Here is a 14690-nt window from a genome sequence, read left to right on the forward strand (position 1 = left end):
TATTTTATTCGGAATATTTCGGAATTTTTCTCTCGGTTAAAAGGTAGTACTAAGTGTTCCAAATATATGTAAATAAGTATCATTTCATTGAACCGATCCAGTTTTATGCCGTGAATCAGTCTGTTTACGGCGATTTTTATGGAATCACTGTTATATCGTGAAAAATAAGTAGAGGCATAATAGCAAGATGACATACGTTATGTAAATATGCATATGCTCATTTTATCTGAAAGCATTGTTACATGTATGTCTGATTCTATAATAGTTTAAACCTCAATCAACAAAAACGATTAATTCAATTCTCTCTCTCAATTTCTATCATGCGTGTTATGCTTAATAAATGATACAGTCATGTTTCATTTAATTAACTGTAAATTACTTAAATATTCAAGCAAAAGATCTAGAAATACATTAATTCAATTTCAGCTTTTTTATCGGCTTTTATGTTTCATGAAAATAATTTAAAAAGAAGATAGGTAGATAAGACGTGTAAAATGCCTATATAAGGACGGATAATATACTGTAAATTAAAATATCTACAAATCTTATAATTCAATGAATAATGCAATACAATGTGCATTTAACATAACATCGATTTGTAACCCTTAAATATGTTCAATATTTAAGTGTTGCTTTAAACTGGCGTATGCGTATCAAAATATCTAAATAGTGTCATTTTTTAGAACATCAGAGTTTTTGAGGAGGATAGTCTAGTTGGTTATTTAAATCGTGTTTGTTCGCCTTTTCAGTTTAAAAATAATAAAATAAAATTGATATTATTAAAATAATATATTCATTACTGCATTTATCATTCAAACGTTTCCAGTATTCTCTTGGATTTCAATGTTTTAATGTTGCGCTGTAGGTTATTTCTAAAAACTTTGTAAGATTTATTTAATGAACATTTATATTTTCAGCTAACCTGAGCTAAAAGCTCAACTGAGCTTTTTAATCATGTCTTGTCCGGCATCTGTCTGTCTGTCTGTCTCTCTGTCCATTAAATTTTACTACTTTCTTTCATTGCCACTTCTTATGGTTTCTTTTAAAAGTCTCCTTTTTTGCGAAAACCACCCTTAAAATAGTTTAACCTTGATAAATTATTATATTTTAACGTTCATATTGTAGTACAAGCACTTGTTTTGTTTTTTGATAATTATACCCGTTTTGAATGGAACTATTCCACTATGCTAGAGTTGATAATTCAAAAACTGACTGCGCCAAGGTTGTTTGTTGAACAACTAAAATCCGTAACACGAACCTTAAAAGTGATTGGTAAGTGATTCACGTTTTCTCTATTCTTAAAGACGAAAAAACACCGATATTTTTTCTTAAGTTTTTCTTAAGCAAAAAATGCGTGAACGAAAAAAAGATTGTTCTCTGAAAATAAAAAAGAAAAGAAAAAGAACCATAAAGTAGCATTTTCTTTTATTTCTATTTATTTTATCAATTATCAAACTTAATATGATAATAAAAGTACATTGCATTCTATCTAAAAAGTAGCCACCCCGAAAATGAGGTTAGTCCTCGTGGATCGCTTTGAAGATGTCCTCGTGTAGCTTGCTCAGTTCTTACAAAGACATGGTCCTCAATGTGAACATCTGATATTACTAGTGTGCTGCTGCAGTGGAAACCACCTCCTGTCACCGAACCTTCTTAGAAGACAGATCCAAGAACATTGCCATTGAGAGTAACTTCAAGACTGGCCCATGGAGTTTCTGGGCCTTCAATCACACACACAGAGAAATGAAAGGCGTAGACTCCGGTGACAGGCGCAATGAATATCCCGTCTCCTATATTGTACCCATTGCCTTTATTGATCACCACCGTATCGTAGACTATGGTGTGGTGTGTTGCTAGGTTTGGAGGATTGCGCTGGATTAGATAACCATAGAAAGCTACTGTGGACACAAGGTTGGAGTCAGGAGGAACTTTAAAAGTGAGGTTCCATGTTATAATTGTAGTAAATCTTTTAAATGTAAATTCAAAATAGTATACCACCAATCATTACCCATTTATTTTCTGTTAAAGTACAGAATGAGATAAAGTACAATCGATTCATTTTATTATGTGTAAATTGATTTACAATCGGTGTCTGTTAAATAATTTCAAGTCATTTAATCTTATTCAACATGTATTCGACATTGGGCTTTCGATTCAAAATCACATCGAGCGATTTTCTACTTACCTATTCTAGGACCTAGTTGACTATTTTCTCTTGAAAATATTTTCAACACATCGTCTGACTCCCTAGTCTCTAAGAATGTTTCCTCAGTTCTGTTCTTGTCCGCATCTTGTCTGAGGATTATCTCTTCACACTTACTGACGCGTTCAACAATGTCGTTTTGTTTGCGTTTCAGAATTTGTTTTCGCGTTGTGTTTGTGATATAAGCAACCGAAGATTTACATTTTCTTCTTGAAGGTGAACACTAACTTCTTTAAGCGATGATAACCGTTTCTCAATTTCTTTCTTCCAAACATCAAAATCTAAACCACTAACTGTGGAGATGATCAGATGTAGTATTAGACAAACCACTACTACCATGTTTGCTATACGTCTACAGATTTACTCTGTGACACAGTTGTAATGCAGATAACCAATATATGACGAATTTGCTTTAAACATGGAAATAGATAAGAGATGTAATTTTGTTAAGCGACCGGTACACAATGCATTCCCTCTTTCTCTTCACTCTTTGACAGTTAGGAAGTAATAAAAATTAAAACATTTTTACTTTGATTTTAAATGATCCTTATATCCACCACCATTCCGTTTTATATGAATAAGGAATCAAAATTTTTATCTTTTCAATAATTCAACGCTCAGTGTATGGTTTCTGTATTCTGATATTACCATAAATTCCCTGCTCGGATATCATGAGATGCATTTTATGTCAGAAATTCAAAATATTCTAAATTATTGATACCGAAAATTAATTGTTGTTTATAAAGATATATGTTATTAAAAACGCACGATTGTCGACTTAAGTATTTAAAATTTCTCTTCTTATTAGCAAAAAATAAATAAATAAAAAATGAAATAACAGTTCAATTAATTAATTTTTGTTCTCTGCTTTCAAAGAAAGCAGTTTCTTAAATAGCGATCTCAATAAAAAGAAAGAATAGTCGACGACAAAAACCATTTCCTGAAAAAGAATTTTGATATCAAAAATCATTTTTTAAAATAACTGACAAATTGATATGAAAATTCAATGTTTAATGTAGAAATCAAAGATGAAATCAAAATTAAAAGTTAATTTTGTTTAGTTGATTAAGTTTTCCCAACTTGAAGTAAATTGTATCAAATCTGATTAAGTTTTCCCAACCTGAAGTAAATTGTATCAAATTTCATTTATCTAGGTATAATAACTAGTTGTTAATGTGTTCGTTTGAAAATTCATAAGTATGATTTAAAATACTTGGGAAGTGTTTAAGAATTTATATAATTGGACCAGTAATATAAGCAATTTGTGGTCTAATGTGGCGATAGAACTTTAGACTGTTACTTAAAAGTTAAGCATAATGTTAACAGCATCCAACAATTCCAATTGGTAATCACTGCTTTGAAACGCAAAATTACAAAATAGGTAGAAAGCACATTAAACACATGGCCAGCAAAACAGAAAGAAACAAGACCAATAAAATAAGAAAGGACCATTTGTCGTTAAAAAAAATAGGGTAAAGTGACCAAAACATATTTTCCATGTCGTCAGAAAAATAAGGAAAGAAAGCTTAATTTATTTATTGAATTAAAATGTTATTTTCTCCATGAGGGATGTGCAAAATTCACCAAAATTGAGCAACAGCAAACTCATTATAGTCTGTCCCAAGATATTTCTGCATCACATTTGGACAATTTTAAAAAAAAATACACATACCTGTGAAAGAAGTACATTTGAAATAGTTGAAAGGGATAATTTCCAAGATAATTTCATTGACACATTTTCAACTGTCAGTCAGAAAATTCACAGGAACGAAAACAGATTTCTTACGGAGATTTATAATGGGGAATGTTTACATCTTTTCTCCATTCGGAATACACTCGGAATACGTCGCGCAATTTTTTAATGTTATCATTGCTGCAATACAAAATCTCCGTAGACATCACATTTTTAGCATTGTATTGAAACCTGATAAGCTAACAGGGGCGATTCGACTGAGAAATCTTGGAATTTTTTTATACTTTTGAATAAACATCGTTTGAACCCTGAGGTATTTATAGATATCAAGCAATTAAGCAAAATGTGAATCCAAGATATCTTGGGACAGACTATAGATTCTAAAGTCCATTCTTCTTTTGCAATGAGCAACGTTTACCCAATTTTTGAAAACAAAAAGTTAATGTACTTTGCAGTGGAAAGGACTACACATGGATAGGACTTTAAGATAAACATCATTATTTTACCTTAATTCTTAGTTTTCTTTGTGCGATATACATGTAAAGTGTTTTTATAATACCAACTGTTTTAAAAAAAAAAAATACATAACGATTTTTAAATGTACCGGAAAAACTTTAAAAGGCGTGAAATATGGGGGCCGACGCATACCATATATAGTTCTTTGTTTAATTTTTAGCATTGAAATTTCAATCAGAGAGCCTGAACAAAACAGTAAAAAAATTAAATCATTTATCAGATAATAAGATATGTTATGTTGATGCTTTATTTGGTTATTTAAACAGTAGCCAGCCAGAAAATGAGGTTCGCCAATGGGACCAATTTGACTTTGATTGTTGTTTCAGGACAAGATTCAATGTACAATGTACAAGATTCAATCATACATGTAAGTTACAGAAAATTACGTGTAATTGAAATGAAGATTATGCATAAACTACACGAGTTGACTGTTTACGTAATTTAATTCTCTTACGTGCGATTTAATTATGCGTGATACAGGTAAATTTGTTACCTTGTTCCATATAATTTCGATTTTTCACATCCAATATTTTCATAATGTACAGTAAATAATTGATTTATTTCTATTTATTCTAAATTTTAAAGCGTCTAAATAAATTTTATTTCAAACAAATGTGTATACAATCTACTAGATAATAATGCGTATCGTATTCTCATTTGAAAGAAAAACGCTGGGAATAATCGTTTAGTTTAAAACGGGGAATGGGTAAGCTTAGCCGCTTTCATTCAACCTGTCGCTTTTGCTAATATGATTGAAATTATTTGTCAAGACACAATTGATGCTTGATATAGGCTGATTGTAAAATTTAGCAAAACTAACTCGACCGAACAAAGGATTAAATGAGCTAAAAAATTATTTAAGGACAAAAGAGAGAATGAATGTTAACAACTGTCAATGTTCTTATATAATAAAAAGTTTTAAATTCACATTGTTTTACAAAAACTACTTGTCTTTGCTTTAAGAATAAATCCTGGCATTCCGTAAAAAAGTTACAAAACGAAAAAACCGCACGATCACGCACGAACACGCACGGTATTAAACGCAAACCAATTTTCCTGATACACGCACGATCCCGCACGTTACACGAACGATCACCCACGTTACACGAACGATTTAACACGATTGGCTTGTCAACAATAACATTGTTACCACTGTAGCATTGTATTGCAGAATTTTAAGGTAAGAACTAAATTAATCTAAAAAAAACCCTATGATTGATGACATGATGGACAGGTATTTTGACAACGAGTTTTATAAATATGTTTACTGTTTTACTACTATCAGTATAATATTAAATAGTTTTGAGAATTTATTCTGAATAATTGGACAAAATAAAAATAAAATTTGCATTATTTAAATTTTAATTCAATATCTTTTTATAACACCTACTTTGAAGGGTTTAAAAAGTCTTTGAACAATGGGGGATTCCTAGATCAAAGGATGATTTTTTTCTTCCTTTCCTTTGCAAAGAGCACATGCATTTGTGTATCTTTTATGACTTTTTTGAAAATCCTAAAATATGTAAAAGCTAATGTATGATGGTTTACTCTGTATTGAAACCACTGAAGTTTACTGCCCTGCGAAACAAGAGATTGGCGATAATAAATATGTTTCTATTGTGTATCACTTATTTAAAAATATCTAGCCCACTTATCTCTACCCCTTGGTAATACATCTGATTTGTTCAAAATACCACACACGGAGGTTTTAATCCTTTTTTGGTACAAACATTTTAATGTCACTAGGTATAATTGATCTATAAAGAAGCCATTTCCACCAAAACTGTATCTCTTTAAGACTGCTAATATTTTCAGTCTCAAACAATTATATGTGACATGGTTTGTTTCAATACTCATTTTCTTTCAAAGATAAATTCATTGATAAAAAATTACTATTTCCATCAAAGAGATCCATTATATAAGTTAATCCTTTTACATAAAAGGATTTATAAAAAAAACTGTTTGCTAGTTAATTTTGTAATATTTGTTACACCATACAGTTTTACATGCATATTCACTTCTATTAATTAATTTCTAAACGTTCTTTTCCTTATGAGCATTAAAAGTATCTTTCCAGAATTTGTTTCTTATGTGCAAATATATAATTTTTAAGTTAGCACATTCAGAACATGTACTCATTTGTCTGTGTCGATTTTTTTTTAAGTTACATAATCCATCTGGAGTTAATTTTATCATTATAATTTTCTTTATTCATGTTTATTTTAAACTTTAATGTAAGTTTCACTCAGTATCAATCATTATTATCATAGGTAATACATATATGTTCCGTGTTCTGATATCACGTAATTCTAATTGATACACTAAGATACATATAACTTCTTATATATTTACTTCCTTTTCAAAATCTATTTTTTCCAAAATAGATAGTAGTACAACGTAAAACTAATGCCATAAAAATAGTATAAAAATGCCTGAATGAAACCTCATAAAAGTTGGAGCTATATTTTAAACACTATTTACTTTAAATGAAATCATTGATTTAAAATACGTGAATGGTAGAGAGCTCGTTGAGATTCACTTTACCTTTTTTCCAGAAGAGCGATCTAATGATTTAATATATATGTGCTCTATTTATAGTTTCTTCTCTATGTTTGAAGAGAAATCATTACTCTTTTTACTACTGTCATCCTTGTCATGAGATTCCTGACATGAAAATTATATATCATAATACGTTATATATTTTATGATATAAGTTTTTTATTTTGATATCATATGATGCATGATTGATTTAAAGAATTTTTCTAATTTTTCATATAAAACAAATGCATTTTTACGTCAAGCAATATTCCTGTTAATTAATATAAATAATTGCCAGTGTTTAATAATTCCTTCTGTAAAGGCGGTGATATACATGTAAATATCGCTTTATTAACCGGCTTTAAACTAAAATAAATTTTAAAAACTCAGAGATCTTGAGATAAGTTTTCTTTAAGCTTTTAGAATTTCTTCTTTTAAAACACTGCAGGGATGTCATTTCTTAATTTTAGCAGTCTTAGAATTTAGCATTTGCCAGTCGGATATCAGTGAGATAACACCAGTCTGATATTACACTGATATTTATATAATTTTTGTTCTTAATCTGAGAGAAAACTGTTTAGAAAAGTCTCATAAGATGTAACATAAGGACCAGCTTTCAAAAACCGTTTGCTCTTTTTGCAAAAAACCCACCAAACCTCGCCCTAGAGGAAGCCTAGGAAGCGTAATTTTCGTATTGACTTTAAAAAACTGCAATATTAATTTTGTTATATGATTCGGTAACATATTGATACAGACATATCAAATTAATGGTTATCAAACGAGGACAATTTTATTCTACGTCAGGTCAAGTCATAGCCAAACAAAGCGAGATTTCATTGAAAAATTAAACCCCAATAATAAGTCCATTTATTTAGTTTAAACGGAAAATTATAGAAAAAATACCACGTGTTTGATTTCTCAAAATTAAAAAAAATTCTAAAACATTTTATTTTTTATTTGTTTAAGGGTAACAGTGTCCAATTAAAGGGTCGTTCTTTGTCGTAATTTAATAAAACATCACAATCTATCTGTACAACAGCCACCCAGAAAATGATGAACGTCCTCGATGATCGCTATGGATATGTCCTCTGACATGTTCCACTGTTCTGACGAATACGTGATCACCGATGTGAACATCAGATACAATTAGTGTGCTGCTGCAATGGTAACCAGATCCAGAGACTACACCCTCTTCAAACGTGGACCCCAGACTGTTTCCATTGAGAGTAATTTCAAGACTGACCCACGGATCTTCTGGACCATTTATCACACATACAGAGATATGAAAGGCGTAGACACCGGTGACAGGTGCGATGAATATCCCGTCCCCCTTGTTGTACCCATTGGCCCTGTTTATCACCACCGTATCGTAGACAATAGGATGGTGCGGTGATAAGTTAGGAGCACTGCTTTGGGACAAATACCCGTAGAATGCCACGGCAGAAACAGGATAAGAATCGGGAGGAACTTAAAATTTAAAAAAAGAAAAGAAGTTATTTTCTAGCTTATAAATGTAGAAGATACATTTGAGTGTTGGTAAAATGGGTAGGAAAACCCGGGCCTGACAAAAGTAAAAATTGAGACTGAGAATTTTCAATTATCGACCAATTTCGTTTGCCTACCCATTTTACCAACTTTGATATCACCAATCGCCAATAAAATTGTGATAAAATAGAATTATTTAAAGCAAAGTTTACAGAGAATATTTTATACATTTCCTAGTATAGTCTGAAAATTTCAATGAGATGAGGAAAAAAAAAAGAACAGAAAAATCTGTATTAGCCCTGGCTTTTAATTTGCGCCGAGCCGGTTTGCCAACTCATTTTACCAACACTTAATAAATTTATTGACAAAATTCGTTAACCATCAATCACATAATTCATTTTCGGTTAAAGTTCAGAATGAGATAAAAATAGTCTATTTCATGTGATAATGTTTAAATGGGTAGAGAAACAATATTCGTAAAAATATTTTTAAAAATCGAGGCATAAAGTTTCGATAAAAAAATCATATTTCGCGATTTCCTACTTACCTATTCTAGGACCAGGTTGACTATTTTTTCTTGATAATATTTTTGACCCATCGCCTGACTCCCTAGTCTCTAAGAATGTTTCCTCAGTCCTGTTTATGTCCTCATCTTGTCTGAGAATTACTTCTTCACACTTACTGACGCGTTCAGCTATGTTGTTTAGTTCGCGTTTCAGAATTTTGTTTTCGCGTTGTGTTTCTGAAATAAGGGACCGAAGATTGGCATTTTCTTCAAGAAGATGAACATTGAATTCCTCTAGCGATGATAACCGTTTGTCGATTTCTTTCTTCCAAACATCAGAATCTAACCCACTTACTGTGGAGATAATCAGCTGTAGTATTAGACAAAACACTACTGCCATGTTTGCTATACGTTTACAGCTTGACTCTTTGACACAGTTGTAATGCAGATAACCAATATATGACGACTTTGTTTCAAACACATAAATAGATAAGACATGAAATTGTGTTTAGCGGCCGTACACCTAAATGCATTCTCTATGTCTCCTCATTCCTTGACAAAAATAACCAAAACAGTTTGCTTATGAGTCTAAATTGATTTTTATATTTACCCAACCCTGTTTTATATATGAATAAGGAAATACAATTTGAAATAATATCATATTTCAATGTAGATGGATTCTACTCTATGTTTCGGGAGAAGGGATTACATGTATCTTCATAAACTTCTGTGTCCAATCCTCGTTATTAAATTTATGCTATGACTGGTAAAAGGTTAAGATATCAGAAAATACATAAAGAAAATATTCTGATTTATTGACTCTAATGATTAATTTTTAAAATCATAAAAAAAAAAATCCAAAATAAATAAATAAATAATAAAATGGCAGTTCAATTAATTTTCTTTTCAAACAATATATTTTCTTAAATCAAGTCATACGTTGGTGTCCAAAAACTGTTATCTGAATAGAATGATATAAAAAAATTAACGTAAACATTTTTGGGAAAAAAGAAGAATTTATATATACGAATATATATATATATATTTTTTCAAATTTAATATTTAAAAAAATCAATATTGTGTGTAAAATTCTTATCAAATGTGAAATAAAATATTCATACAAAAATTGCGAGTTCAGGACTATATTGTAAACGTGTTCATTTATGTTTAAAAATAGTAATTGTTTAAGTGTTCGTTTGATAGATTAAACCTACATAGGTGTGGTAAGAGAATTGATGTAGCTGAACCAGTAATATAAGCACTTTTGTGTTGTTAGCTGGAGATAACAGATGGTGAAGGAAACTTAAACTATAACCCAAAAGTTAAGCGAAAAATATTAACAATATCCAACATTGATTTCAAACATACACTTACACAATTATGTAACATCTCTTTAGGAGAAAACACATTAATCTAGTAGCAAACAAAACAGAAAGATAGGAACAGAACATAAAAAAATAAATGCACGAAAAAAACATTTGCACCTCAAAAAATATGGAATGTGGCTCAAATAGACTCTCAAACGTCCAAAAAGAAGGAGCAGAGAACACTGTGTTTTATTCTTCATTAAGAATATTTTCTTCATATGAATACCCATTTAACTCGCGTACAAAAGTTAAAACACAATAAATTCTTTAGATTCTAGATGAATTCCCCAACCTCTATTTTTCACTTGCAGATATAACTTTTTTTAAGCTTAACATAATTTTCTAGCAACCTATTCTTGGACCTGGTTGATCATTTCCTTTAGAAAGGATTTCATTATCATAAAGTCAACCCCAAGTCTCCATGACTCTTTCCAAATTTCTCTCTTTGTCCTCATCCTGCCTAGGAATCGCCTCTTCACACTTGTTGACGTGTTCACTTACATCTTTCAAACGTTCAACTACATCTTTGACCTCTAGTTTAAAAATTTTCTTTTCGCGTTGTGCTTCTGAAATAAAGAACTTGAAGATTCGCATTTTCTTTCTGAGGGTGAATTTCTCTAGCAATAATAATCGTTTCTCGTTTTTTTCCCTCCAAACATCAGCATCTAAACCATTTACAGTAGAAACAATTACATGAATTATTAGAAAGAACACTGATACCATGTTGGATATGCACCTGCAACTTAAGGTGGAATAACACACCTGGAAAAAGTCACTTTGATATAGAATTATTGAAAACGTAATTTTATTGAAGTTTTTTTGACATGATGATTAATGATTGATTTTATGTTATAGGTCTGGTAATCAAAATATAGAAACAACTGACCTTGGTGACTAGACGAGAGGCATTAGCATCTAAGGTTGTCATCTGCTTCTGCCCTTTGCTCATCAGACGAGGCATTTCGGCCCTTATTCCCAGCTCCTCAAGCATTTCGACTGAATCTCTGAAGCCTCTGTCTACAATGAAAACATCATCTTTATGGAACCAGCCCTTCAGATCTTCTGCGTTGGTATGAAGCATATGGTTGAGGATAGTGGCATCATTATTCCTAGCTAGGTAGGGTCCAAGAACTGTAAGAAAGTATCCGTCTGTGGATGTGACAACCATGGGTTTAACAAGGGGCCTGCCTTTATGTAAACTATATGATTTCCGTTGAAACTGGAAGTTGTTACTTTTCTGAATATATATATAAGTTCCATCCAAAACAGCAATAGCTTTTTTATTTGTAAGATCACCAAAAAGTTCCTGTGCCAGAGGTCTTGTATGATTTTCTATAATTTCTTCTCTTGTTGTATGTTGTAGTCCAAGATGATGTGGTACAAATGACTTCATGAGTGCTGTACGGACTGATTTTACTGCTCTACAGAGGGAAGACTTTGAAATTCCAAAAATCGTGGCCAGAAGTTGATTTGACATTCCTGATCTCAGTTTCAGAAGAAAGATTCCAAGTGACATCCTTGTGCCTCGGTTTTGTGTGTTTCGAATATCAGTGGAAATAAAGGAATGGAGGTCTTCAAAGTTTTCTTTAGTGATGCCAGTCAGTGCAATATAATCAGTGTTGCTCAGGCTTGACAGTTCGAAAGAAAATCTGCTTGTTGAGGTCTGGAGGGCATAATTTCGAATTTTTTGGATCAGTTCCAGCACTGTCGACTTGTTTACAAGAGAAGACTCAAATGTCTGTATATTGGTCAAAACACCAGGTCTGAACTCCCCTTCATCAATGTGGGATGGACAACATCTGCTTCCAGGTGGGATGATAATTTCATGGTGAAGAAATGCTGAAAATCTAGCTGCTGAAGACACGACAACAAGTTTAGGACCCGGTCGCTTGCAGATTAAGCAGTAGGCATGTGAAGAAGGTGTTCTCTGGAGAGGCAAAGATATGGATGGTGGACTGCACACTCCTGGTTGTGGAGGCCGAGACACAGGAAGAGAACTGGACGTCTGGTGGCAAGTTTTCTGGTGTCCATGGTAGCGATGTCTGCACTTGTTGCACAAGATGTCGTTTGAGTTTGCCTCAACAAGAAAGTTCTTTCTGAGGAAGCGACGAATTGCTGTTGACTCACATTTTTTCCTGTCATTTGGTCTTGTTCTTTTTTTGCAAAGGATGCATGGGAAAATCTTTTTACTCTCTGTTTTCACTTGATCTTCATTCATTTTTATGTTCTGAAAATACAAAACAAAAATGTAGTTATACACAACTTTAATGTTCACTAAAAAATAAAGATTTCATTTTATATGACATTGTATTGTGAATATTTATGTTTACTACTACTAAGCAAATACTTGCAATGTATCAAGTATAAATTAACTTTACAGAAAAACTCAAATTGACAAACTGTAGAATTACAGTGCCCCCCCCCCCCCCCCAAAGTATTTAATGGAACTGTCTTTCTAATATTTTGGGGAGCTGCAGACCTTCAGCTGTGTTACAAGTTTTGTTTTAGACATGTGATCAATATATTATCATTTACACGTATTGCATGATTTTCTAGATTAACTCTAATTGCTATAATATGATGATAAACTTTCATTGCCATATTATGAGGAAAATGTTTTTTTTTGGTTTTTTTTTTGGGGGGGGGGGGGGTTTATAGAAGTGCCGTTGAAAAAAGGTGCACTCAATATATTTCTAGGCATTATTTAAAGAAAAAAAAAAATCGCGCCGAATGGTGATCGATCCCGGATCGTCGTGTCTGTAATCGAGAACGCTACCATTCAGCCATTCAGACTCCGGAGAAACATTGAGTTATACGTTGTATAGTACACTAAAAAAACTTTAAAACAACACACTTGGCCGTTTTCCCGTCTATTAGGAAAATAATTATGGTTTATACAGGTTGATTTATTTACTAAATATATAGGAATATATATTTTCCATGTATATTGCGTCCTTCATTTTTATTTCTAAATATAGACGACTAACTCTTTGCCTACATGACATCTGCTATACAGTATGCACTGTAATCGAATATTAATTGTTTTTAGACCAAATTTTCAGATTAATAACCATTCTTGTATGTTTTAATTACATGTCTATATAAGAACAGTCTTTAAGGCTGAATAACGTACACACGGATTGAACAATTCATTGGCCAATCTTCTCATCTATCAAATAGTATCATGCAGACGAACGTTGCGAACAATATTATTTATTCAAGAAAAAATCAACAGAAATCTACGTATTCAATAAAATTCATATACATACCTTCACAGTTCTTCTTTCTCCATTTTCTATAGGTTTTGTTCATCTTCCGTCCGTGTATTTTCAAGATTAATCACGCAAAGTAAAAGCCTCTGTTTGTTTACGTATACAAATAAGCATGTATGGAATGTCGTGCATGCGCAAAATTTAGTGTAAAAATTGACCACATATACGTTTCATTAACAACACACTGTACCTTTTTATTTGTCAGATTTAAATGACAATGACATAATGTGTCTGATTCTTGTGTTTTTATATTTTTAAAACAAAAAGGTGTGAAAAAACGTGCAATACTGTCAAAAAATAAGTAAATCCGGATTGCTCCTCATCTTGTTTACATTTTAAATTTTCATCAACAGCACACCCTCTGATCCAAAAAATTTCACTTTGAATATCTTTTTTTATTGATACAATTTCATAATTTAAAAACATTTTTTAGATCAGAGGGTGTGCTGTTGTTGAAAAACACCACCAAAGAACGAAAATACTGCGATTTTACCCCAAAACCGGCCCGGAACCGGTTTTGTCATTTACATATTTTTGCAAGCAGACGTTTTGGCGGGGAAATTCTGGCAAGTCAAAATAGTATCAGGTCTAGACTAACACATAACACAAATTTTATATCATTTTGATCTAGTTTAATTTTTGAGAAATCACAGGGCCATATATAGCTAAACATGGATTTAGTCCTTTATAGTAATTTTTTTTATTATGAAAGATATAATAATAAATAAACTGTACATATGTCAAATAAGCGAAAAATTTGCAGTTTGGGGATAAAAAATGAATATGTAAAAAAATTAAATTTAGTAAGTAACAACAAAAGCCCCTGCGAGATTCAAACTCGGGATGTACGGAACACAAGCCCGACACTTTATCCCTTCGACTATGAAATAAGTTAAAAACTGCCGCCGATTAAACCCTAAAGGCTTATAAAAAAAAACCAACAGTTGTTTCGATCAGAGGTCAGCCATTTTGTGACGATGTGTTATTCCACCTTAGTATTATTCTCTATTGATGGTCTTGGGATCTAGTACTATTGTAGATCTTGAAAAGCATAACATTGCAACTGTAAAAAGGCGCTTTGGCTTCTATGCCCCTCAAACCAGAGTCAGAA

The 14690-nt window shown here is 31.9% G+C and overlaps 1 protein-coding gene and 1 pseudogene across 1 annotated transcript; both read right to left on the reverse strand.

The window, feature by feature from the left end:
- Positions 1-1485: 1485 nt before the first annotated feature.
- LOC128193263 (complement C1q-like protein 4) lies at positions 1486-2542 on the reverse strand (annotated as a pseudogene).
- Positions 2543-7890: 5348 nt separating this feature from the next.
- LOC128193254 (complement C1q tumor necrosis factor-related protein 3-like) lies at positions 7891-9383 on the reverse strand. The gene is made up of 2 exons (XM_052866607.1): positions 8983-9383; positions 7891-8417 (listed from the first exon to the last, which is right to left on the reverse strand). Exons 1-2 carry the CDS (start codon positions 9338-9340, stop codon positions 7975-7977), a joined length of 801 nt encoding a protein of 266 aa, XP_052722567.1. The 5' UTR covers positions 9341-9383; the 3' UTR covers positions 7891-7974.
- Between the last annotated feature and the right edge of the window lie 5307 nt (positions 9384-14690).

The sequence above is a fragment of the Crassostrea angulata genome, chromosome 1 (assembly GCF_025612915.1).
Source record: "Crassostrea angulata isolate pt1a10 chromosome 1, ASM2561291v2, whole genome shotgun sequence".
Classification (NCBI taxonomy): domain Eukaryota; kingdom Metazoa; phylum Mollusca; class Bivalvia; order Ostreida; family Ostreidae; genus Magallana; species Magallana angulata.